Source organism: Anomalospiza imberbis, chromosome Z, assembly GCF_031753505.1.
Source record: "Anomalospiza imberbis isolate Cuckoo-Finch-1a 21T00152 chromosome Z, ASM3175350v1, whole genome shotgun sequence".
Taxonomy (NCBI): domain Eukaryota; kingdom Metazoa; phylum Chordata; class Aves; order Passeriformes; family Viduidae; genus Anomalospiza; species Anomalospiza imberbis.
Genome location: NC_089721.1, coordinates 54,408,971 through 54,435,577, shown reverse-complemented (window position 1 = coordinate 54,435,577; position 26,607 = coordinate 54,408,971). Strand labels below are relative to the sequence as shown.

Sequence of the window (26,607 nt, the reverse complement as noted above, 5' to 3'; positions counted from 1 at the left end):
TTTCTATAGCTTGGAAAGACAGGGATAGCTGTACATATTGAGGCTATTGAGGTTAAAATACAATCCCCAGTGGAAACTTCCAGCTACTTAATTTTATGATTTTGGGTATCTGAATTCAGATCTGATGCTATAAATGCCATCAGGAGTGTCATATCCTAGATCACTGTATAGGTAGATGGGCCAGCTGTTAATGTCTATGTTTAGTTTAGTCTTTCCCTCCCAAAAGCCCTAGAAGTTTTGATGCCTTTCAAGCACCTTGGTTTTCCAAGTATCAAAGGTTTTGGTATCTTTTTGGTGTCTTTGGTGGTTTGGTTTTACCTATATATAAAGGTGACTGTCTGAGAAGTTGAATATCTTCATTAATATCTTTAATTCTGTGTATGTAAGAGGTATGTTTTACTCATGGAAGTGCAATGGTAATGTCTCACAATTTCATATAAAGAAATGCAGGCTGTTTAAATATTGTATTGTCCCTGTCTAGCAGTGTTATTATGTGGCTAATAGAGTACAAGCATGCTTAAGAGGAATGACCAAAATACAACTCCATTAATTCTGTAGTATGTCATCTGTTGATTTTTTTAGTATTGTTATATACCATTCTCATTGGCAGATCTGGCCTCATATCCAGAATTCTTTGTTATGACGGCTATCACCTTTGAAGTGTGCTTCTCTTCCTCCGTAGGTGTCTGTGTGTGACAGGGTACACAGGACAGAACTGTGAAGTGAACATCAATGACTGTGCCTCCAGTCCCTGCTTAAACCAAGCCACCTGTGTGGATGCCTTGAACTCGTACGTTTGTAAATGTCCCCCTGGCTTTACAGGCAGCAGGTGTGAAACAGGTACACAGGACTAAGTCTCAGAAAAAGGTGGCTTGACTAAGTCTCTGTGCAAGATTTTCAGTGGCTGGGCTGATTTCATACAGCTTCCCCAGAAAGTAGCTACGATGGTGGGACTGTGAGAGGATGAGTGAAACCTGTGTGACTGCAGCATTAATAACTGTAATTGCAGACAAGTAACAGCATGTGTCTGAGTCATTTCTCTTTTCTAAGGCATGGTTCTAGCTTTTTAATACCCTGTAGGTCTATTGAATTCAATTTGTATTTGCTCTGTGTATCTGAGTTAAGTAGATCTTTCTGTTTCTTGTATTTTGTGTAGGGCTTTGTATCACAGGGCTGAAGATTAGTAAGGGGTAGTCTTAGCTTCAGAAATCCTAACAGGCAAAAGAGTATCGAGTTTGCTAAGGACAGATGGCATGGGTCACACCCATAGCACGACTTCCTGGGGAATACTGGAGACCACAAGGCTCAAATCCCTCTCCCTGAAAATTATAAAGTAGCCAGTGAATCTTTAAATGGAAGCAATGTTGATTTCACAAAGACAGTAGAAGACATTTACACCTGCCATCTTATGTCAGAATTTAACACCCACCTTTCGGGAGAACTTCACTTGATAACATTGTAGCTTCCTTGTAAAGCATGTCACTGTGCTTTGAACAATAGCACAGAAATGCTGTCCCATATTGGCAGTGTATTTCAGTAGGTCCAGAACAGGAAAAATCTTGAGTTGTTTTGGGGTTTTTCTTCAAAGCTTGATTAAATGGAATCAGCTGATTATACCTCTTTATATTATTGGATGGTAGATGGTAGACAGATAGGTCATTTCAGTGATAGAGAACAGAGAAGGAAGGCTCCTGTTCATTGCTAGATAATCAGTGTCTTTTCCAGATATTTGTCTTCAAGCACTGTATTCTAGCCTTGGAAAGCTCTGTATGCTGGTTGATGTTAGACTGCCAAAAGTTCTTTCTACCTCTTTTCAAGTTAGTGAATAATTTTGGTAGCAGGACTGCATTCCACTTTATTGCATTTGCTTAGATTTGATTAGATTCTCTTTCCATGTTTGTGTGAATATTGTACTGAATACTCTTTGTCTTTGTTGCAGAACAGTCCTCTGGTTTCAATCTTGATTTTGAAGTCTCTGGTATCTATGGATACGTCATGCTTGATGGTGTTTTACCATCTCTCGGTGACATCACCTGTACATTCTGGATGAAATCCACTGACACCACAAACTATGGAACTCCCATTTCTTATGCAATAGAAAATGGAAGTGATAATGCATTTCTTCTGACTGATTACAATGGGTAAATCACAGTTTTGCTTTTCTATAGCTTACAGATGTCTTGGATTGATAAAGGAAGTGTAGAACAGAAGTTTGAATGTAAGTTGTGCCTACTTTGGGGCAGAAAAATCTGCATCCAAACTCCCTTGAAAGAGTTGTCTCTTTGTTTTATTTTTCTTTTTGCTTTGTTTCCATCACTTTTTGCACTGTAGAAGAGTAATGGCAAGAGAGCTGTGAATTTAGACAACATGATTTTTTTCTGTACTATATTCACACCTTTTCTTAATGGCCCGTTGAAACAATGAGTGAAGCAAATGGCGCTCAGCACTCAGAGTACTTCTGGCATGATTCTAAAAGCAGAGTATGACTTGTACTTTGACAAGAGTATGACTTGTAGTGTGACTCCAAACTCAACAGGAAAATTTAGGAATCCACTTGAGCCTTAATACTTTGTTACAAAAACATGTCACTTATTTCACCATGCTTTGCATATGATAACCAACTTCCAAGTCCTCTGGGAGGGAGATATCATCTATGATGATCTTTCAAGACTCATATGATAGTTATCACACGCCAGTTATCTTGTTAGTCAAATAACATTTTTTTGAGTCATGGGGGACAGACCATGCTTTTAAAGTAGCTGCATGCAGCTGAGTATGCCTGTGCCTTCCTTCCATGCAGCTGGGTTCTTTATGTGAATGGGAAAGAGAAGATAACAGATTGTCCTTCAGTGAACGATGGTAACTGGCATCACATTGCAGTGACATGGACGTGCAGGGATGGGGCATGGAAGGTGTACATCGATGGAAAACTGTCTGATGGAGGCAGTGGGCTCTCAGTTGGATCAAAAATCCCTGGTATGTTTTATTTATATTATACCACATCTGTTGTCTTCATTCTGTTTTTATTGCAGAATATGCAAGAAAACGTTTAGGTGTTTTTAGTATATATTCATGTTTTCAGCATTTCTGAAAAGCTTGTGTTTGCTGTTATTTTTTTGTGAGGACAGTTCCCCTCATTCAGCATCACTGAAAACAAAATGCACATTTCTAGGGTATACTGGTAGGTAAATTGTTTTATGGACAACACAGTTTAGTCCACAAATGAACATGTCCAGGGCTGGTTCTGGGATGGCTTTGTGAGAGTAAGTGTCTCACTCAACAAAATAAAGTTTATCTGGCATTTCCCTTACATATGTGTATTCAGGGTTGATTGACTTAGCCTTTTCTTGATCTTTTCAGTCATATATTTGAAGTTATGTTTGTATTTTTTTCTAACAAGGTGGAGTTTGCTATTTCATTGTTTCCTGTGATCAGTCATTTATAGAGCAATATCAGAGGGCATAAAAAGGAGTATCTTCAGCATTGAAAAACTATGAAAAGCCTGGTATTATTTGGCTGCGAAGAGGTTTTATTTTGGTACTGTTTGCATACTGCCACCATCCAAATTTACATAGAATTCCAAAATACTATTTTATTAAAATAAAAGATACAATATTAAAGCATTTTAATCCATGATCCTTATGTTTGTCCCTGTCTTTTCCCCTTAAATTGGAGCTCTCTCCAGAGAACTAAGACCTAAGGAAGTGTGTTGTCTCCATTACTTTTTGACCTTGTCCACATACCCTGTGATGTAGAAGGTGCATGTTCACATGTTAATGGACAAGAAGAATAAATTTAACTTGTGTGCCATGTCTCAGAGCATTAACTACTCTCAGGGTGCTTCTGAGGGTACAGAATCACATTTGACCTGTAAAACTTAGTAAGCTTTTGTTTAAAGCAGGAAGTGTAAGTTGGTATTGTAAAATGTGCCCCACCTGCTCAAATCTGCATTTTACATTGCTGTGTGTTATACTTCAAATTCTGACCTACAAGTGACCTCTTTGAGCCAATATCATTCCTGAAGCAGCCGTCGGTGATTTCTGCTCCCATATGTATTTGACAGTCACTTCCAAATTGCTAGGTTGACCTATCTCAGTCTAGCATAAGGCTTCACAGAGGTTTTGCTGAGAGAGTTTGCTGAAGGTGGCTGGTCTTCACTGCAAAATCCTAGTAACATAGGGCAGCAAAATTTTTGTTTTGCTTAGTTTTTAATCTTCTTATGGGATCCCTGCTGTAAGGCTTTGTTTCCTACCCCACTTCAATTTCTGAGTTTAGGTGGCGGTGCGCTTGTGCTGGGTCAAGAGCAAGATCAAAAAGGAGAAGGATTCAACCCAGCTGAATCTTTTGTGGGCTCCATCAGCCAACTCAACATTTGGGACCATGTCCTTTCTCCACAGCAGGTAAGTCCTTAGTGCAGTGTTTGAGCAGAGGGCTCTGAACATAGGATGAACATTTTAGAAGGCATTCTAGGTTAGCGTATTGGCTAGACCTCTACTCCCACAGAAGTCAGTGGGGACCAGAAGGAGTCCTGGCTTAGGGTAATAAGCTCAGTGTAGTTAGTAAAGTAGCTTTAAGCAGAACTAAGTCTGGTAAAATCAACATTGAGTCACCTTCTATTTTGATTGAGTCTTTCTGTAGTATGTGGCTTCATAACAGGAAGGAAATCATGTATAAAAATTAACAGTACTGCTACAAGAGAGAGAAATCCAATTAAATAAGCAAAGTGCTTGTTTTACAGACTATGTACAGTTTCCTCTGCTGTTAAAACTTCAGAGGGGAGACATCACAATTTCAGTCAATGCATTAGACACTGAAAAATCTGAGCTATATAGTTCCAGAAAAAGTCTGAAAGGGAAGTATAACTGACTTGTGAGTTACATCTAATCAGGTACCTAAAATAAAGTAGTTTGGCAGCACCAAATTCCACTGAGTTAAAAATTAATAAAGACTGAAGGATGCCTGCAAGGACAGTGATCCCTCAACTTTTCTGGGAGCCAAGCTTCAGTGCTTAGTTATCCTCAAGTGGAATCTGTTTCTCTATTCCTAGTTGGGACCTCCCAATTCCATTTATGACTAGTGGTTGTGTCTTCCACCATATGCTGCTGTACAGGCCTGTATGTACCTGGTTGTCTCCCCCCATACACGGGGCTGCTGGGAGGTGTCCCCATAGCTGTTTCTGCTCTAGGCTGAACCAAGCTCTCCTCCCAGGGCAAATGGGAGGCAATTCCATCCCTGAGCTTGCTCCAACTTGTCAATGTCTTTCTTGCTGTGAATAACACAAAATGGAATGCAGTACATCAGATGTGATCTAATAAGCACTGAGAAAAAATAACCACTTCCTTGGTTTTCTGATGGAAACCCTAGTCACACAGCCAAGGATGCTGTTGGTCCTCAATATTTGCACAGAGCACAGCTGGCAAGTACTCAGCTCACTGGTTGCCAGAGTCCCTAAGTTCTTTTCCATAGAGTTTTTTCCTGCTCTTGGCTTTCCTCACCTATATTGTTCAGAAGTTTTTTCCTTCCCATTTTTCCTTGTTGAATTTTTGAAGTCTGGGTTGGCCCTTTACTCCAGCCTGTCAAGGTGCCTATGCATGCAACTCTGTCCTTGAGCACACTGACTGGTGATATTATAACCGGCTTGATGTTATCTGCAAACCTGATGACAGTGCTCCATCACCGCTTCCTGCTCATTAGTATTTCTATCCTGAATGTCAGTAGTGTTAAACTGCTGGTAACACTTGAACAACAAAGACAAATGTTTAAAGTTAGAGGCATTTCTTTGGGGAAGAATCTTTGGATTACAAGGTTTTGCTGTTCTCCTGATTTTTCTTAAATTCATGTCACTACTTGGTGGTTTATAGCTGTTTGTTATCCATGATCCAGATAAGAAATAATAACATGAATAGATGAAAAAGTAAAGTAGAATCTTTGCTTCCAGCATCCAGATGTCTCCTCTGTTTATTTCTCTGGTTTTTTACTACTTTGCCTCTCTGACAGGTCTAAAACTACCCAACCATCTGCTACGGTCCTTGGCTTTTAGGGTCACCAACTGTTGTATTGCCAACCAGATCTTCAAGTTTTTGTCCTCTAGCAGTTTTGAAGCTGATAAGCGTACATGTGATTTTACGGGGCACACTGGTGAAGAGTTTTAAGTGTAACTTTCTGAAACTTTCTCAGTAGTTGCCCCTCTTTAATGACAGGTCTGATTGGATTCCAGCTTGCTTCAGATGCAACAGAGTTAGGACAAGGAAGAAAATCCTGCCATTCATTTATAGTATCCATGTTACTAATCTGAAAAGACAGATATAACATCAGACAGGAAGCTGAGCTAAGTAAGCTTCCTATACAATTTTTACCTCATTCATTTCAGAGCTTGGAACAGTAAAGTTCTATTGTAATCTGTTATCATTAGGTTTATTCTGGCCAGCTGGAACTATTCATTAAGTCTTAACTTTCTATTCTCAGCCATAAAGGACAGCAAGGTGACAGAACATGTTGCTTAGTGAGTAAAGGATGGTGGAATCTAGTCTTTAAGATTTTTCATTGCATGCTTTAGCTGCTTATTCACTTGCACATTAATTTTCTATAGGTTAACTGTGACTCTGGTAGCTTTGTTGTTGAATAGACAGCAACAGAAATATGAGTCGTTTATAGGAAACTGTGAGGTCCTTTCTGGCCATCATATGGTTTGAAAGGGCGATTCCCAAACTTGTTTTTCCTACATTGGTAATTTTTTCATGCAGATTCCTTGCAATTTTTTTGCAGCCTTTGGCCTAAGCAGTTTCCATTGGCACAGATTGATGAAATGAGGATTTTGAAATGGCCTCAGAATAAAGAGAGAACATCAGTTCCTTCTCCAGCTATCCTGACTCTAGAATAAAGTCCAATCTGCCTCAATGGGTTCAGAGTAGGGACAATATGAGAACAAATCACTCCAAAGTTCATGTACCTTTCCTTCTCACAAGGATAGACACTGTAGAACATTATTCTTGGTAATTGAATTTATCTACTGGAAATTGACAGAAGGCAATCACCTATCTGAGAAAACTTTTCCATCAGAGACATATGACCAGATCCTCTCAAGATACTAATCTGCTGTTGGTCTAATAGTGTGTTCCTTTGTTCCTCCTGTACTTAGCTGGCCTATGTAGTTCCTGTTTCTATATTCCCTGTCCTGCTTTGGTTGGGCCTCACCTACCAAGTGTTGTAGAGAGTCCAATTAATACAGTTCACAAAACTTGTGTTCTGGAAACAACTAATTGCCTTATTAAGCATCTCCTTTTTGTGTTTCTGTCCCTTATATGTGGTGCAGTGCTAGCAGTTTTCAGAATACAGATCTTGAACATTAAGTTTCTTTTGGCTCCTATTTGATATTTTCTGCAAATAGATAAGTGTTCTCTTCAGGTTGCAGCCTCGTTACTGTCTTTTCCTGTGATATGGATGTGTTCTTCTTTTACACTAACAAATGCAATTGTGTCTCAAGAACTGTGTTCAATACCTTGTTTGCATGTCTAGTAGTCCTTCAGGTAGTGACTCAGCACGAACTGTCCATATCTAGATAGCTTATAAGAACAGAATAATAAGTACTTCAGCCAGGAACCTCTTGTACTAGAAAAGATGAGCATTACTCCCTCAAGGATCTGTTCTAGTGTTGTATGCATGCATGAAGGGAATATTTTTTTTAATATTCTTTTCCTACACTGTCCTTAAACATCACCTAACCAACTGTTTTAAATCCATAGGTAGAATCTCTGGCTACATCCTGTCCAGAAGAACTGCAAAAAGGAAATGTACTAGCCTGGCCAGATTTCCTGCCAGGAGTTGTTGGAAGAGTGAAGATAGATTACAAGAGTATATTTTGTGCTGGTTAGAACTTTACTTCCTAGAACCCATTTTTTTATGAGCAATACTACAAGACTCTTTTATGGGGTCAACAAGATAGCTTGCAGCCTTTGCTCTACTAACCTTGAATAAATTATTTTGATAATTTGACAGTTAGAGCATGCAGTCCTTCATTCTTCAAATTCTAGGGTTTTGTAACAAAAGTTCGTTGAAATCTGACAAAAATTTATTGCTTCCTGAATTGAGATGGGAAAAGACTGAAGATGGTAGTAGATCAGAAAAAAAAATACTGTGTTTTATTCTAATAATCATTGTATTGTATTAAAATACCTGCTGCCTCCTTGCTTCTTTTTCTGTAAATTCCTTTTCTGATTTTATGTGTTGATGGTTCTAAAAACCCTTTGGACCCAAGCGGGATGTAGCATGAATAACATTTAGGAAAGCTTAAGATAAATCACGTAACCAATTTATTCATTTCAGCATGTAGCTGTACCTCTTACTGAATGCATATATTCTGTTCACAGATTGTCCACCTTTGCAAGGATCCATACCACATCTGCGGGCCTCTTCTGCTGATTTGAAGCCAGGGTCAAAAGTGAGCCTTTCCTGTGACCCAGGGTTCCAGATAGTGGGAAACTCTGTTCAACACTGCCTTAATCTGGGACAGTGGACACGGCCTTTTCCCCGATGTGAAAGTGAGTTGTCTCAGTGAGCTGGCAGGATTAAGAAACCCTGGTATTTATTTGGATCTTATCACTATTTATGGCCTGGGTTTTTTTGCAACTAGCATACACTTGAATCCATCCATGCTACAGCGTATACATATATGCTTAAAACTAAACTCATGTTTTGCTGAGCAGAAACTGTATCATGAGCAGGTTCTTACATGTTTTTCAGTCAGTTTTTAACATCCATTCCTGTTAGAGAAATTAATCCATTTGGATCAGCAATCTGGTACTTTCCTCCTCTATGGCATCAGGAATGTGGAAGATGCACAGGAAATGCTAGAATACCTCTGTGATTTTTAGATGTCACTGAGAATGTCTGGTTTGAAGTAGAAGCCTTGACTTTAATGTGTTATGACCTAATTTCTTTAAAGGCAGCAGATATTTCTGTCAGGACTTGGAAGTGCTCCAAGATTTACAGGATTTCTTCAAAGAAACTTATTGGGGTTCCCAATATTCCGACAGAGACCTGCCCGGGCTTGCCTTGCTGCTGAGTCCAATGGCGGCAGCTGGGATGTTTCCTCCCCAGTGACACCCTTGGGTTACTCAGAGGCTGCGAGCGATATTCCTCAGTGGAGAGGCTTCAGGCGATGGTGAAGAAAGGAGGCACTTCTGCTAGAGCTTGATCCAGAGTCTTTATTTCAGCTACAGAGTTGTGGACCTGGTGGCAGCTCCAACAGAAGGGGCGGCCACGTGGCTGGATTGTCCTTTTAACCCGGGGGTAAGGGGAGGGGCAGGGACAGGTAGCCACCAACCAGGTGAGGGGGAGGGGTGCCAGGGGAGAAGGGGCACTTAGGTCTACCAATAGCCACAGGGGGCAGGGGGTATCTTTCAAATCTGCCAATCACTCGACCCCCTGGACCCCCTGTCTCACAGCCAGGGCTCATGGGGGTTGGGGCAGGGGGAGAGGGTTACCTTTGGGAGGGAGGAGACACACCGCAACAGAAACTGAGCTGTATGCATTCAGGCTGCCAAGTTTCTTTTGATTCTATGATTCCTGCTCCTGCTTTCTCCTTTCCTTTGGTCCTCCTCTGTTGTGACTGCACATATGATTGCAGTTCTTTGTTGGAGCTGATTACATTTTTCATTTCAGCAGAATAGTAAATTAGCTTCAGAAATAGATATTGCATAATCCTAGAATTTATATGCAGTTTGGAGAAAATGTGTTAAAAATGCCTTTTAAATAGTTTGATCTAAATTTTAATGTCTTCTTCTTTATTCAGTTATTTGTAGCAAAAGTCTCATCTTCTGTGTAAATAACAGCATGCCCGTGAGGATTTACCCAAAAGCAAGTCCTGCTGAGCAGAAGGAAAGCTCACTGGCAGAGACAGCTCTGCACTTTCTTGGTGTGTGATCTGTGACAACCACCAGAATCTTGTTAGTGTTTCTGATTTCTCTGCATTGGGCCAAGCAGTTTTACCTGCTGAGCACAGAACTGAGACAGAATAGGTCTGCCCTGCCACAAACAGACTGGCCTTTACTTTCAAGGTACTTGGTCCACGAGGACATGATGAATGAAAGTTACTTGAAGATACCTATTTCCTGCTACAATGAACTTTAGTCTATACTAATGGTGTAGGCCTGAAAAAATAGTGACTGAATCAGGCTCAGTGTAATCACTGTCTTCACCCACCAGGATACTTTTCCTCTTCCTAGTGCTAAATACCCCCCAAAACTACAGATGCCTGAGAGCCTGTCATTGTTACAGGCTCTCCAGGTTTATTCCGTCCCAGCAAGTACTAGGCTTCCATAACTATAGGCTTTAAATTCTTGTTGTGTGACTCTTGCACACAGCTAGGGGACTAGGACTTGCTATAACCCATGTAGCTACAAAGATGGGCTGTGTAGCTGTTGGAATAAGTTCAAGCCTTTTTGACTGAGATAAAGCGTCACAGAAGCAATTCTGCTAGAATAAATAAAAGCCTCTGGTAGGCAGGTACAAGGCTGTTTTCTGCTGGCACAACTGAGATCAGATGGGATTATTTACTATAGTCAATCTAAGGGATGCCCAGGGTTGTATGTGAAGTCAGTTCCAATCTCTCCATCATTCATGCATTCCCTCATCTCAGGCCAGGACTGTAACTCTTAGTAGTCTCTGTTGGCTACTTTTGCAGTGTTTAAACACAGCGATCCTGAACTTGATTTTCAGCAAAGGGGAGTAACAACAACAACAAGGCCATCTGAGTTTTCCTTTTTCTTTGTCAAGGATTATTTCTTAGCAGAAGTGTTCTGTGACTGAAGGGCATCTGCTCAGATCTCAGCCACAGATGTCTCCTCCAGACCTAGCAAAATTTTCTTTGCAGGAGCTGGAAAGTCCTGCTAAGATTCTTATTGAGAAATGCCCAGAAAACAAGACCCTCCACTAGACCTGGAATTGATTAGCTACTTCAGAAAAGGACTGGGCCCTCTTGCTAATGGGATAGTACAGCTGCAGACAAAAACACATGATAGGGGCTCTCATGTGAAATTATTCTGAAGATGATCTGTGTTTGTTCTGTTAATGCCTGTGCCCTCTTTTAACCCATGTTGCAGGAATCAGCTGTGGAGTGCCTCCAACTTTAGAAAATGGATTTTATTCAGCTGAGGACTTTTTTGCTGGCAGTACTATTACCTATCACTGTAACAGTGGCTACTATTTGTTGGGTGACTCCAGGATGCTCTGCCTGGACAATGGAAGCTGGAACAGTATTTCACCATCATGCCTTGGTAAGATGTGCCATACATTTGGATGCATGCACTGACAATCTCACACTTCTCCTGTGCCCTTAGGTTTGAGCAGACATTCATTCTGAAATTGTGGAGGCTAACCACAGTCACAGAGTCATAATCCAAAATATTCACTTTTCTGAAATACTATGCTTAGCCTTATGTGAAACCAAAACTACAATTCTGTCACCTTTTTCTGTCCATCCTCTTGTATGCCCCACATCCTGCATTTATCAAACATATATAAAATTATATAGGCCTGCATTGCACTCCCAGCCTTTCTCCTTCTGTGTCCTGCAATCCTTGCATTCTGTTCTTCTGACCTGTGCGTTTTGTTGTTCTCCAGTGTTTTTCAGGCAGTGTCCCATGCTCTCTGACCAGGTACTTTTAGATATTTCACACATGGACATTGTACTGTTTAATATCAGATTTACTCACCTGAAGACAGTAGATGCTGCACAGGATTTCCTATCAAGCTGAGTGATACAAAATGTACTGTACAGCACAACAGAAACAAATTCAAGTTACTTAAAAAATAGAGCAATTGTAAGACACAGTTTAGGCATAATTCCAGTGTGTTTCCCATTATCAAGCTCTGTAATATGTTCACCATCATGACCTTTCACATTCCCAGTAGCTGGGAATGAATGTGTGGGTTAAGGTCAGCTCAAACCCATTAGGAGTTGTCTGACATTTATACCTCATGTTGACCATGTATTTATTTCCACTCCTCCATGCTGGTCTGCCTAACTCAGGAAGACATTCACACTCTTTAATGAGATCAAGGAGAAGCATTCACACTGCCAGCTGATCCACTCAACTGTCAATTGATGTTTACCTAAATGAAAGGCCATCTTGCTGTCTCCTTAGTCCCTAACTTAACGGGCAGATCACCTCTGCCAGTGTTCTCTGAGCCTTTTTTCCACTGTGGGGTTTTTTTGGTGAGTCAGACATGCCTACCAGCAAGCAGCTACAGCATTGAGAGGTCTGGGACACAGCTCATACAGTTGCCACACAGTAACTTACTTGCTGGTCAGATGGGTCTGATGTGCCAGGTGCAGTGGCACAAGCTGAAAGATGTGGCAGGCTGGCATTGTACTGTGTACAGTGAACTAAGTGTCACTGGTCTTGCAGGGCCACATCTCCAGCCTACCCCTGCTGGAATCCACTAGCTACCTGTACTTTGATTGCTGCATCTGGTTATACTGGATTTTAGCCATGCCTCAAATGGGAGTTGCACAGTAAAAAACTGGCAAGAATTGTGTTTGATTTGACTCCTAATTCTTTATAGGTATAGCACATTTTCTTTTTTCATTAATACAAGCAAAAGAAATGCCCAAAGTCTTTTAGTTCTGCCAAAATTCACTTTGGAGTAGGATCCATCTAGTTTCATGGTATCCTGTCCAGCAGCGCTCCTTCAAAATCTACAAAGAGTATCACAGGTGCGTCAAGGCTCTCTAAATAGTTCTTCTTTCACACTGCAGGAGTCACAATGTTCAGAAGGAAAAAGCCTGTGCCCAATCTTCCAGCTTGCCTCGTCTCTCTAAAGCAGTGTTATGGGAAAATGAAAACAAGAGTGGATTTGGCACTCTGACCCACCATTTACCTTTCTGACTCATGCTTCAGGGAGTTGCTAACAAAACCTGGTACACCTATGCCCTGAAGCATTCCTTTTGTTCTGTTAGGGTCTGATTCACAGTGTAGTTCCACCCCATTGGAAGTCTCTTGCCTAACAAGACATTACAGAAGAAGCAGTCATTCCAGTTCTGCTGTGCTAGCAGTTTGCATTCTCCTGGTACTTGTGTAATTGGCAACTGTCTTGGTATTACTGTGCAGCTGTCCTGCTGCATAACAGAAAGAAACTCCTTTTTTCTTTACAATGTGTTGTGGTCTTTTCATACTGATCAGACTCATCCAGAAGTGAAGCGTAAACCCTCCAATTCAGTAGATTTTCTTGTTTTTTTAACCAGTGCTTTTTTTTACTGGAAATGGACAAAGAACACAAACTGTGTGTCTGCAAGGTATACCTAGATCAACAGGTGTCCTGTAGCAGGGCATTTAAAGAATTGTTCTACCTCTCTCTAATACTCTGAAACAAGCACATTTATATACAGAGAGTAATCCCTGAGACTAATCCCTGATGCCAGCACTTTTCAATTAGATACTTTGAAACTGAGTCTTTGCAATTTTGACTCATTGTTTTCATAAGAAGGACGTTTCCTTACTGTCAAGATTAAAAGATTTTATGAAGTATTCTGGAGTGAGGAATTTTTAATTTTTTAAATTTTGCTGCATTGTACCAAAGTACATGGATCATAAATTATCAATTGGGATTTTTAGGTGCTAATTTCATGTAAGTAGTTAATTACAATAACTAACACATTTTGGATTAATTTTAACTTTTCTGGCAACTGCAGGCTCTTTTTGGGTCTAGTCTAATTCTCTTCATCAAAGATGGGGCTCTAATGTTTTTCAGAGTATTTCCCCTCTTGACTAAGTTTTCCTGTCTTATAAGTAGGAAGGTTGAGATAGAAATGATTTCCCAAGCAAGAGCTTAATGCAAAAATCCTTCCTCTATGCAGAGTGTCTACGCAGACTAGTAGTAAAAATAGTTATAATATCTGATCTTTTGCAGTTTGGAAACCAGATACTTTATGTGGAAGTAGTGACTGAAAGCTAATAACTTTTATCTCTGATTTTCTCATATTGTGCAATACTGTCGAGTAAATTATAATTAAAATTGTAATAAAACTTCACAGTGAGTTATAAATATTTGTTTAAATATTTAGCATTTTTACCAGTGGATGAAAAATGTTATTGCAGTAAGTGATTTTTAATATACTACTTCAAGTAATTCCTCTTGACAGTAAGGCAGAAATTTAAAGTAAATGCTTGCTACAAATAACACGCTGGAGTCGTGGGTTTTGTGAGTTTGTTTTGTTTTGTTTTTTGCAGATGTTGATGAATGCGCTGTTGGATCAGACTGCGATGAGCACGCATCTTGTCTCAACACAAACGGATCCTATGTTTGCACTTGCATCCCTCCTTACACAGGAGATGGTAAAAAATGTGCAGGTATGGGAAAGAAAAACATCCAGCTAGCCTTTCCAAGATTCTGTATAGTCCAGTATGCTGCCTTCCAGTTGCGAGACAGTAACTGAATCTAGGACAGTCATGCTTTCACCTCCAGGTCAGTTTAGTCTGGATGGGGCTGTGATAAAGTGTCTCCTTTTGTTTCTTGAAAACTCACCTCTCAATATGGATACAGCTGTCGTTGGGATGCTGCTCCAAGACACAGACACATACAAATACCTTATTGCACACGGAGCACAAGACCTGGGAAGGCTACAGTGTTTCACTTCTCAGAACAGAGCTGTGCAATGAAGATATATTTTAACACAGGCTTCTGAGTAGGGCTAGAGCTGCCTGTGGAAACATCAAACAAGGTAACTTCGGATGAACATAACTCAACAGTGGCATAGGTTGGCATAAAAGGTAGCTGAACAGTTTTCCTGTTCAGGGATGGACATGCTGGAATGGGCTTTCCCTCACAGAAGGAGAAATGACTGTAAGATGTGTTTGCTTCTGACAAGGAATGTAAACTCTGTTACAGAGGGCTCTTCCATGTCAAGATTTGCTTACTTGCATGAGTCTTCAGTGTCTGTCACTTACACATAAAACAGAAAAGACTGTAAACTACTTATGTAAATTACTTTAGTGTTTTACATGTGCTTTGCCTTCCTGCTCTCAGCAAATTCCCAAGGATATCTCCTGTAATTTGTTCATAAAACTTGACACATAAATATATTATTCATAGTTTCCCTCTTCCTCCTCAGAACCTGTGAAATGCCATAATCCAGGAAATCCAGAGCATGGCCATTTACATGGGGATACTTACAGCGTTGGCAGTCAAGTAACATTTTCCTGCCAAGAAGGGTTCCAGCTGACAGGAGCGACAAAACTTACTTGCATGGAGTCTGGAGAGTGGAGCCACCCGACACCCTATTGTAAAGGTTAGTTCCTAGGGGTAATGCATACTGAAATGTGACTTTAACATTAGACAAATGGAACGGGCAAAATAATAGTGAAGAGCCTTTAGAGACCATGGCAGTTTATGAAACCCTGTCCTAGCAGATCTGGATGTCAGTGTTGAAGTCTTTGTTTTCTTAAGACATAAGCACAGTTGTCATGTTTGTAGTGGTTCTCTCTTACGCAGATTCTCCAGTGTGTCAGAGGTATAGACTCAGTCTAATGCAAACATTAGAAGTGTTCTTCTAATTCTTATTCTTCTCCACCCAGCCTTCCATTTTCACGCAATTAATCACTTAAAGACCATTAACTGTCTCAGTGGATAAAAAGCAACCAGAAAGGACAGGCTGATGCATGTGCATAGTCATGGTATAATAGCAGAAATAGCTTCTTTAGAAAACCAGAACAAATGAGATGAAGCAACAGGTAAAGTGAAGAGTTGACAAAGACTGTCTAAGCAGAAAACCAATTACTTTGTCCATAGAGAGAGGTAGATATGGAGTCCTCTTGAGAGCCAAGCATGTGGTTTGTAGAGCAGTTATTCCAATTAGTTCCAATTGGTTACTTCCAATTAGTTCAGTTTCTCAGTAAGGTGAATTCAGATAAAGAGTCTTAAATGTCATTTACAGATTAGTCAAGAACTCATTGTTACCTAGGTCTTTATACTTCTTCAAATATTTTCTGAGAAAACAAAGAAAATCCTAATTTTCTGTTAATTTTTGTTTGTGTTATATCAACCTCTCTTGTATTCCTGTCTTTTTAAAGCTATATCCTGTGGTGCTCCAGTTATTCCAGAGAACAGTGCCATTTTTGGCTCAAATTTTACATACCATAATAAGGTGGTGTACAGGTAGGAATTCAGTATGTTTGAAGTGCTGTATTAATAACTGATTGACAATCTGGCAGCAAATAAGAGTATGGCTGAATTGGGAGATTGGTTGAAATGAAGGAGAGGAGCAAGATGGGATTAAAATAATGGAAAGACATTTGGTTATAGAGTGGCTGTTCATTAGCAGAGCTGAATGTTTATTCCAGTATTACTTCTCTATTCCCTGAAAAGAAAGATGGTTTATGCAGGTGTGGATGATGAGAAAAAAGGGATGGCTGATTATGTTGTGCGTGAAAGGTTCTGTGTTTGATAGCACTTCTTTTCTTCTAATGCAGATGCAATGATGGATACAACTTGGTGGGTGAAAAGGAAATTCTGTGCCTTGCTAATGGCATTTGGAATCATGCTCCCCCCTCCTGTGAAATGGTGATGTGCCCTAGCCCACAGTATATCAGCAATGGAAAATACACTCTCAGTGGCACAGCCTACCTTTCCTCTGTATCATACACCTGTGACAATGGATACAGGTAAATGCACAAAGATGCCTGAGCCAAATGCAGGTGGCGTGTTTGTTAGAAGGTCTGACTTACATCTGAAAGAGAAAAAGCTGAGATCATTGCTCAGAATGATAAAATACTAAAACAGAATTGGAAAAAAACTTTTTTTTTTACCTTGAGTGTACTTTCTGTATTTTATCCTGAACTAGAGCAGTTCAGAAAAGTCACTCAGGATTTGCTATATACATATGTAATGCTTTCATTTTACCATCAAACTCATAAAAATATTTTGGATATTCAAAAAAATAGTTCTCATTATTTCTAAAAGTTCTCATACCTCTACAACTGTAGTTCATATTATTTTTGCTATTAGTTTACAACACCTTTTGTGAAGGAACTTTCTGGAAGTTACTAATTTACTCCTTGATCTCTTTGCACTAGTAATTAATTCTAAGGTTTTGTTCTGTTTTTCATTTGTAAGCAATTATACTGCAAATGCATCTTTAACATGCTGCAATTAAAAATTAACCCATTAATGCTATATCCAAGGATGTGGCTTTACATGCAGGTTTCTGCCTCCCCGATATCTGCTTGTACCTCTAGCAGATATACTCTGACAAAAGTAGTCCCATATGGGCCTGTTTAGGGATGATTATTTTCTCCATTTTCCTGCTGCAATCATTTCCTTGTCCAGATGCAGGCAGGTAGGTGAGGCGTGTTCATTTGGTGAAAGTTTTAATTGCATTAGTACAAATAGATAACTCAGCTGCAGCTCAGTGTAGTGTTAAGTCATAGATTCACATTGCGAGTTTATCTGCACCCCACTAAACCGGGCAGTAAATGAGTTTTTTGACTGTGGACTTTGGACATATAGGCAACAAATACCACGTCAATTTTGATTCTTTTTCTTTACCTGTCTACCATAGCTTGGTGAGAGAGATCCTCTCTCCTGTGGTTACCACTCCAGAGGAAGCCCTCTCAAACAGTGTCCATCTTATGCATTATTTCTGGACCCAATCTCTTCCTTCAAGCACCTTTTAGGTGTTTTTACACATATCGCCACAGGTCGGCAAAGCCCTACTTCTCTGACAAGGGCCTGTGCCAAATTTTTTAAAGCATTACAGGTCAGTGTTCTTTTCCGTTATCTTATTTTAGTCAGCTAAACATGGGGGTCTAATACCATTTGACACCAAATTGTAGGGAATCAGACACTCCCATGTAAAGCTCTCAGATATGATGTGGGCCCTACAGGGAACCCACAGACAGCTGACATAGCAGCTGGAGACAAGGGGTTTCACCAAGACATCTCAGGGAGGTGTTTCACACTATGTTCAGACATCTGAGTCACACCATCTGAACCAATCCTGTTTTCTCAGGTAAGGAAATAAAAAAATACCATCAATTTAAAATGTGTGTGGCCATTCATTCAAATAATATCCTTTACTTCCTGAAGGAAATGAATGCCTTTTTGTGAACAAATTTGAACTGGAGCATTTCCTTCAGTGTCTTGGGTGATGATAGTGTTTTAAGTCCCTTGAGTAAATCAGGTCTCATGCAGAGGCCTAGTTGCAAGTCTCAAGACTGGCTTGTTGTTGATGGCACACAAATAAATTTTTAAGGTTAAACAATTATTTATTTCTTTTGTGCTCAAAGATGGGCAAAGCTACAGCAGAAATTGTGTGTCTCTGCACAGAGCATTGAAGTTCCACAAGAAATCCACCAGCTTGCTCTTCAAAGTGATGTGAAGACCAGCTTTTTTTAATAGCATCAGAGTGTTTTCCATGAGCAAAGTGTGACATTCTGGCCCCTACTGAAGTCAGTGAGAAAGACTTCTTAGTTTCACTGGGGCCAGAAAGCAAAGCAGCTCTTCCACTCTCTGTCCCTCACCCAGAATGAAATGGCAGCCTTAATATTTATCTTTGTGTCTCAGCCTTCAGGGACCTTCTGTACTTGTCTGTGCATCTTCAGGGAACTGGAACAGCACACCACCAGCATGCCAAATTGTGTCTTGTGGACCCCCTCCTACCATCAAAGATGCAGTCATCAAAGGAGATAACTTTACTTTTGGAAACACGGTCTCTTACACGTGTAAGGAAGGGTATGTAGATTAGTACTACTGGATTAATATTGAGGTTGAGTAAAACTGGTGCACTGTTTCACAAGTCCTTTATTACTGCACACTAATTCAATTTTACTACTTCTGTCTTAACTTTTTGGAGGTTGAATGGAATGGAGATTTTTTTTGTGGGCGGTCAGGTTAGTATGAGACACAGACATTTCTTAAAGTAGTTTCAAGGGGACTGAATACACTCAGGAAGAGAAGAATAGAGAGGAATCAGGGGGAATGGTAGCACAATTCAGTAGGAAACCTTTTTCCTTGGAGTTACTACAGAACCAGTACTTCTGTGTTAAATTCAAGACTCTGATCATAGCAAATTCTTTATGTCTCATCAGGGTGTAAGAATGCTTTTGATGCAGTTTAACAGCTCTCTGTTTTGGTGTTCTAAATTCTATTTCCTTAAAATAAAGACTCTTTGTTTATTTTTATCTACTCTATGTAGAGAAATTTTCATTAAAGAGGAGGCTCAGCTTTGATGACATCAAGCATGAAAATATAATGCTGGACTCTGATCCTGCAAGAACCTTTGCACATGATAATCTTTACAGCCTGTAAGCAGTTCCATTAAATTTCTTGAAACTGTTCTGTCTAAAAGGCAGAGCAGGTAAGCAAAGATTTTGCCAGTTTAGGACCAAAGTGACTGGAGGATTTTCAGCTTTTTCTTGGTGTAAAAAGGTAAATTGACAAGCCAGCATTTTTCTTATAAATTGGCTTTGCAATGTCATTTGAAACATAATTGAAGCAAAGTATCTTTATTATGTTTTCTAGACTGTATTATGATTTTAAAAGCTGCTTCTCTTTCCTGTTCAAGCACTTTAAATGGGGTAGGATAGCAGCATTTAAAGACTGTGACAGCTGTTTGCCTGTGACAGTGGATCATTTTAAACATTGGCACATGATAGGTTCTTTTTCTGGGGTCTAATCATGAGGCCTTGAAAACAAATCCTGCAAACCAGACAAAAGAGTTTTATAGTTGTTGCTTCAAAATCTGAACAGCCTGTAGTTGGAAAGTCAGTGGGGACTTTGCAGTAGTTATTGTTTCTTTGCTTTTTTGTGAGACCACAGAGAAAAAAAATGAAGAAAACAGTCAAAGGTACTATGACTAGAAAACTAGTCAAAGGTACTAAGTGGAAGGTACACTACTGCCTGTTGCATATTTAAGTAGTAGGGGTTTAAGTGGGATGATGAGCCGCACGGATTAATGCCTGTCCCTGCATCCCAGAGACAGACTGGAGAACTACAGCTACACTAACAGTATTAATGTGGTATAATTTTATTATAAATAATTTCGTTGTGTTTTTTCCAGTCAGCATTAATTTTTTATCGGCTTTCTAGTATTTTTAACAGTGTGTTTTTAGGAATAAGATATTTTTAAATTGCTATATGCATTATTGGTAAGAGCATCTCTGGGTAACTCGCTAAGAGGTTTCACTTTGCTTGCAAGTGTGAAAATAGATTGACAGGGCTAACACAGAAACCCAAAAGGCCTTTCTAGGCTTTTCGTCTCTTTCTTTTCCAATCAGTTTTGCTAAACAGAAATAGTTTCTGAGTGGGATCATTTCCTTGAAGATTGCATGGACCATCACTCCACAATACTAGGTTTATTGTAGTAGTTTGAGCCAAAATTCAGAAAGTTCAGAAGTTCAGAAATGGTCATTGGATAGACAGATGAGAGAGGCAACATGCACAAGGTGTGCTAGGATATATCCACCTTTGTGATACCTCATCCAGGGACATGTAGGCTTTAGGATTTTCCTTTTGAAGTTGATCATAGCTTTTCTAAAGGATCCTGTTCTTCTGGGGTTCTAGCAAACAAGCTCATACTAAAAGGGCTTCAGGAAACCTTAGGTAGAGTTTAACAGTGCTTGTATTTTTGACTTCCTGTGTGGTTTCCTTATCCACAGTTACACATTAGTTGGCCCTGAAACCATAGAGTGCTTAGCCAGCGGCAAGTGGAATGTGAGCCACCAGCAGTGCCTGGCAGTATCCTGTGATGAACCACCCCATGTGGAAAATGCATCACCAGAGAGTGGCCACCGCCTCTTTGGTGATATAGCCTATTACTTCTGCTTGGATGGTTACAGCCTGGCTGATAACTCTCAGCTGCTTTGCAATGCAGAAGGGATGTGGGTGCCTCCAGAGGGCAGGGACATGCCCCACTGCATAGCTGATTTCTGTGAAAAGCCATCCACCGTCTCATACAGCATCCTGGAGTCCATTAGTAAAGCCAAGTTTGCAGCTGGCTCCGTTGTGAGCTTCAAGTGTATGGAAGGCTTTGTTCTCAACACTTCAGCCAAGATCGAATGCCTCCGAGGGGGCCAGTGGAATCCTTCTCCTCTGAGCATCCAGTGCATTCCTGTTCGCTGCGGAGAGCCTCCCGACATTAACAATGGCTATGCCAGTGGGTCCAACTACAGCTTTGGAGCAGTGGTCGCTTACAGCTGCAACAAGGGGTTCTACATCAAGGGAGAGAAGAAGCGGACCTGTGAAGCCACTGGCAACTGGAGTGGCAGCTTGCCCACATGCCACCCAGTGTCCTGTGGAGAGCCACCGCAGCTTGAGAATGGCTTTATTAAGGTACAGAATGAGTTTTCTCATCTGCCTGGTACCATGGCAAACTGAATATATCTTCACAACTGTTGCTGTTGGGGTTATCTTTCTTCTGTTTTGCTTTTTTGTCAAAACTGAGGAAGTACATGATTGGATAGAAAAAGGAAAGGGAAAAGCGGGTGGATTTGCAGCAGAATCATATCTGAAAAGCATGAATACTTCCATGGGATTTCCTATCATAAAGTGGGTTATCAGTTAGGAGACTCAAGATGCCATATTCAACTGATTTCCTTAATGTCTTATTCTTCATTTGTTTGGTTCTTGGGTAGCTTTCAAGTGCATTCTTATATATGAAGTACTGATGCAAGTTCACAAGCCTTGCTCTTTTCACTGCTATGAAAAAAAATCTGATATGCAATAGATAAATCACCTTGGGTTGATTTTTCTTCTTTTAATGCAAGCAGATTTCTTTACTGAAGTCAGAACTTCCCTTTCCTTATCAAATTAAATTGCAACAATGTGCTTTGCTTTGGTGCACAAGGATAATATTGTGGTAAGGAAGATCAAAATCACTATTATAAAGATTTAACATTGAATTTTTGAATCATTTTTCTTCTGAGCATCCCTCTTCCTTCCTTAAATCCAGGGATTTAAGATACCAGGATATCAGATACCAGGGATACCAGATACCAGAGAATCTGCATTTGCTAAATTTGGAGGGTGGAGGTTGACATTCCAGTTCCTACATGGGTTTCCAGCAGTACTAGCAACAATTTCTGTTCAGACTCCCACACAGATGCATCTTCTAATTATGCATATCACTGTGTTTTGTCTTCTTTAGGTAGGATCACTCCTTCATAAATCCCTTACAGTTGGAGAAAAATTTTAATACCTCAATAAAGCCCAGACTGCAACTTTGAGGTGCTCCTCAGTTGCCTGCTCAAGGCCCTGCAGCTGCATATGTGGCAGTTATAAATGTCTCCTAGCAGCAGTAGATTTGAGGGCTCCAACATTAGATACACGTAGAAGCTAAAGAATCGTGACAACAATAAGCCATTTGATGGTAGCTTCCCCTGATCCATTTCTTTTCCATCTTCCTTTCCACTCCACACCTATTTTGGTCTCATGGGTCAGGAAGGGAGAAAGCAGAGGAATTCTTTTCTAGCTTTTACCTTTTAAGTCTTGAATTTTCTGTTTTCTTTTGAAAGTGGCCTCAGATTTCCTGAAAACAGAGTGCATTATTTGAGGCAATATATTTTGTGCCAGTTACTTGTCTTCATTCCTTCTGAGACAGCCTTCACTGCTGTCAGGGATTCAACTAGAATCTAGACCAGGAGAACACAATAAATGAAATCAGTCTCCTATTGACCAAATCATGCATCTTAATTTCAGACATGTCTCTGTTCTAACTGTTTTCCAGGACACCACTGGACACTTCTTTGAAAATCAGGCAAATTATCAGTGTGACTCTGGTTACCAGATGGTTGGGAGCCCAGTGTTTATCTGCCAAGCAAATCGACAATGGTACAGTGAATCGCCTCCTTACTGTGCTCCCCTCAGCTGTGGAAAACCACCATCCATCCAGCATGGCTACTCCAAGGGAGAAAATTTTGATATGGGCTCCAAAGTTGAGTTCTTCTGTGATGAAGGCTATGAGCTGATGGGAGATGTTTCATGGACCTGTCAAAAGTCTGGGAAATGGAGCAAAAAGCAAAGCCCCAAATGTGTGCCAACAAAATGTCCAGAACCACCTCTGGCAGAAAATCAGCTGGTCTTGAGAGAAGTGTCTTACCAAGTCGGTGTTGTACAGTTCTCCTGCAAGGAGGGTTATGTTTTGCATGGCTCCTCTGTACTGAAATGCTTGCCCTCCCAGCAGTGGAATGATTCCTTTCCCTTCTGCAAGGCTGTACAGTGCTCTGCACCTCCCTATATCCCCTTTGGGGACCCCTTGACCTCATCCCTTTATTTTGGCAGCACCGTGAAATATGTCTGTGTGGATGGGTTTTTGCTGAAGGGTGAGTCCACCATCAGATGCCAGGCTGATGGCTCATGGAGCTTGCCATTGCCAGAATGTATTCCCGTGGAGTGTCCTCAACCAGAAGAAATTCAGAATGGCATAGTTGATGTGCAGGGCCTCACCTTCCTTAGCACAGCCCTGTACACATGTAAATCAGGTTTTGAACTGCTAGGGAACACAACTGTCCTCTGTGGAGAAGATGGACAGTGGCTTGGGGGAAAGCCAGTTTGCAAACCTATTCAATGCCCAAGGCCTAAGAAGATTCTCAATGGCAAATACTCATTCACAAATTTCCATTACGGGCAGACAGTTAGGTATTTCTGTGACAGAGGTTTCCAGCTCCAAGGGGAGGAAACACTGAGATGCCTAGAAACAGGAGAGTGGAGTACAGAGGCTCCCTCTTGCAAGGCCATAAATTGTCAGCCCCCTCAACCCATTGAGAATGGCTTTGTCGAGGGTGCAGATTATAGCTATGGGGCCATGGTCATTTACAGCTGTGTGCCAGGTTTCCAGCTGTCAGGCCTTGCCATGCAGACCTGTGAAGAATTGGGGTGGTCTAGCTCTACACCAGCCTGCCTTCCGACAGACTGTGGGCTGCCTCCTCACATTGACTTTGGAGAGTACGTGCAGTTGAGACATGGGGAAAGACGTTCTGACCAAGAGGGTGTTACAGAGAACCCCTCCCTTTCACATATGTTGCTGGCTGACAACATGAAGGACTTCAAAAGTTCCTTGAAGGAGGACAGTGCAATGCAGCTCACCACTTTCCTTTTTGGAACTATCATTTTATACACATGTTACTCTGGCTACGAGTTGCTGGGAAACCCCATATTAGCTTGCCAAGAGGATGGGGCTTGGAATGGCACTGCCCCTGCCTGTGTTTCAATAGAGTGCACCTTGCCATCCCCCCCGGAGAATGGTTTTTTGCATGTCACGGAGAACAGGCTTGGCAGTGCAGTGAGGTACACCTGCAGGCCAGGATTCACACTGGTTGGCTCTGACACACGGCTGTGTTTGCCAAGTCGGCAATGGAGTCACACTGCTCCTTATTGCAAAGTAATAACATGCAATTCACCTACCCATCTTTTGAATGGGAAAATAAGAGGGGAAAACTACACTTATGGGAGTGTTGTCTACTATGAGTGTGATCCTGGTTACCAGTTAAACGGCCCCACAGAGAGGAGATGCCAAGAGAGCCAGAAGTGGGATGGCAGTGAACCAATCTGCATTCCTGTTTCCTGCAGCCCACCACCAGTTTTGGAGAATGGTCATGTAACTGGAGAGGACTACACGTTCCAGAGACATACAGAGTACAGCTGCAACAAAGGTTTTCTGTTAGATGGAGACAGGAGTAGAGTCTGCCTTGCAAATGGAAGCTGGAGTGGAATCACTCCAGTTTGCAAAGCTGTGACCTGCCCCGTGCCACTGCCTCTTCCCAATGGGAGAGCTACTGGCTCAGATTTCAGCTTTAATAAAGAAGTGCACTATCACTGCAATGACGGTTATACCCTGCAAGGAGCGTCTATGCTTACCTGTCAGAGCGATGGTACCTGGGACTCAGAAGTACCACACTGTGAACCAGTCATTTGTGGACCCCCTGAAGACATCTCCCATGGCTTTCTGAATGGCTCAGCCTTTACCTTTGGGGAAATTGTCCACTATATATGCTTCCCTGGTTATGAGCTGCATGGCAATCCCTTACGGCAATGCCTATCCAATGGCTCCTGGAGTGGAAGCCTTCCATCTTGCCTACCCTGTCTGTGTCCTACACCCCAGATTCAAAATGGGATCGTTCTTGGTACAGATTTCAGCTGTGGTGTAAGTGTCCAGTTTCAATGCCTGGAGGGCTTCAAACTGCTAGGACCTCCTGAAGTCATCTGTGAGGCAGCTGGCAAATGGAGTTCTGGGTTTCCTCTCTGTGGACAGATTTCCTGTGGTGCTCCACCCATCATCCCCAACACATTTATCAATGGGAGCAGCTCTGAAGATGAGAACACAATCATCTATACCTGCTTGACAGGTTTTGTCATGAAGGAGGGTCCAGAACTGACTTGTATGGAAACAGGTGTGTGGAAGAAGCCATACCCAAGCTGTGAGCTCTTAAGCTGTGGCCCACCACCATCTATTCCAAATGCAGAGGTTTTTGGAAGCACGTACACCTATGGAAGTAAGGTCCAGTACAGGTAAGGATGATGCTGCTATTCTGTTTTCATTAAAAGTCGCTGAAGGAATGAAGATGGAAGGTTTATGTACCCTCAGTTAGTGCAAGTTTCTACATAATCAGATTGACAAAGCCCATATTGCCATGTGCTTTATCAAATATTATTTGGACCACTCAGGAAAACTCCAGAAAGGCATTTCAGCCTGTTGGGCTGATGCCTCCACTGACTTTAATTTCCCATTTCCATTTGCTTTCTTAATCTCCTCTTCTGAAGCACTGGTTTCAACATATAGGTTTTGTTAGTGGGTGACAGCAACAGTCAGTAGGGTGTGCAGCTTCTCTCCTCTTGGCATTGCATTTATGGTTTCCTTCTGCTTCAGGTGGCTCTTGTAATACAAAAGGCTTGATATCCCTCTTATCCCACTTGCTGCACTGTAGCACTGTGCTGTCTGAAGCACTGGAGCAAGTTACTCCTTTGTCAGATACGAGAAACTGAGTTTTTCTGTTAATTTTATGAAGCGTATACACTGCAGACCTCTTTTTCCAAGATGAAGAAAGCCTTGGCCAAAGGGGAGATTTATTTTTGATGGTAAAAGCAAATAGTGGTATGGGACAGAACTGGGACAGAGATAGCAGGTGGGTGAATTGAACAGTATCAGTCATTCCCATGCATCTTTAATAAGGTGAAGGGAGTACTTTTGCTGCCCACTAGTAAGCCCACTAGTGCAAGCCAGTTGAGTTGTTCTTGGTAAAGCACCATTGAGTCAGCCTTGAGTGTCTAAGCAAATGGTCTGTGGTCAAGCTAAGGCTTGGTTTGTTCTCTTGTGAGATCATCTTTAGCATTGCTTGGTGCTCTCACACTCTCTCTACCTCACCAAAGGCCCTCCTAACAAAGAGATGGGCAGTGTAAAGACTCCACTAAAACTTCCAGTACCCTCTGAGTACTAAAGCCACCAACTCATTTTCCATTGTGATGCTAAAGCAGCATGAAACAACTGGAAATGAAGTCTGAAGTCTCCAGCTCTTGCAACAGAATGAATTCAGTCCAGACATACTTTTTACAGGCTTACCGTGAAATAATAGAAAAATCTCAAGATGTGCTTATTAATAACTAATGCTGAAAAATTACTGT

At 41.1% G+C, this 26,607-nt stretch overlaps 2 protein-coding genes across 2 annotated transcripts in view; one reads left to right on the top strand and one right to left on the bottom strand.

Annotated features, from left to right (window-relative positions):
- Positions 1–26,607, bottom strand: part of ECPAS (Ecm29 proteasome adaptor and scaffold) — a 424,259-nt gene that overhangs the window by 211,795 nt on the left and 185,857 nt on the right. The window lies entirely within an intron of this gene.
- The window catches only part of SVEP1 (sushi, von Willebrand factor type A, EGF and pentraxin domain containing 1), a 118,306-nt gene that overhangs the window by 67,918 nt on the left and 23,781 nt on the right, over positions 1–26,607 (top strand). The window contains exons 25-38 of the mRNA XM_068176581.1: positions 683–840; positions 1,940–2,141; positions 2,801–2,976; positions 4,276–4,400; positions 7,743–7,866; positions 8,367–8,537; positions 11,100–11,273; positions 14,229–14,348; positions 15,110–15,286; positions 16,068–16,152; positions 16,467–16,658; positions 18,559–18,726; positions 20,652–21,324; positions 22,718–25,497. Coding sequence (XP_068032682.1) covers positions 683–840; positions 1,940–2,141; positions 2,801–2,976; positions 4,276–4,400; positions 7,743–7,866; positions 8,367–8,537; positions 11,100–11,273; positions 14,229–14,348; positions 15,110–15,286; positions 16,068–16,152; positions 16,467–16,658; positions 18,559–18,726; positions 20,652–21,324; positions 22,718–25,497 — 5,325 coding nt within the window. The remainder of the gene's footprint in view (positions 1–682; positions 841–1,939; positions 2,142–2,800; positions 2,977–4,275; positions 4,401–7,742; positions 7,867–8,366; positions 8,538–11,099; positions 11,274–14,228; positions 14,349–15,109; positions 15,287–16,067; positions 16,153–16,466; positions 16,659–18,558; positions 18,727–20,651; positions 21,325–22,717; positions 25,498–26,607) is intronic.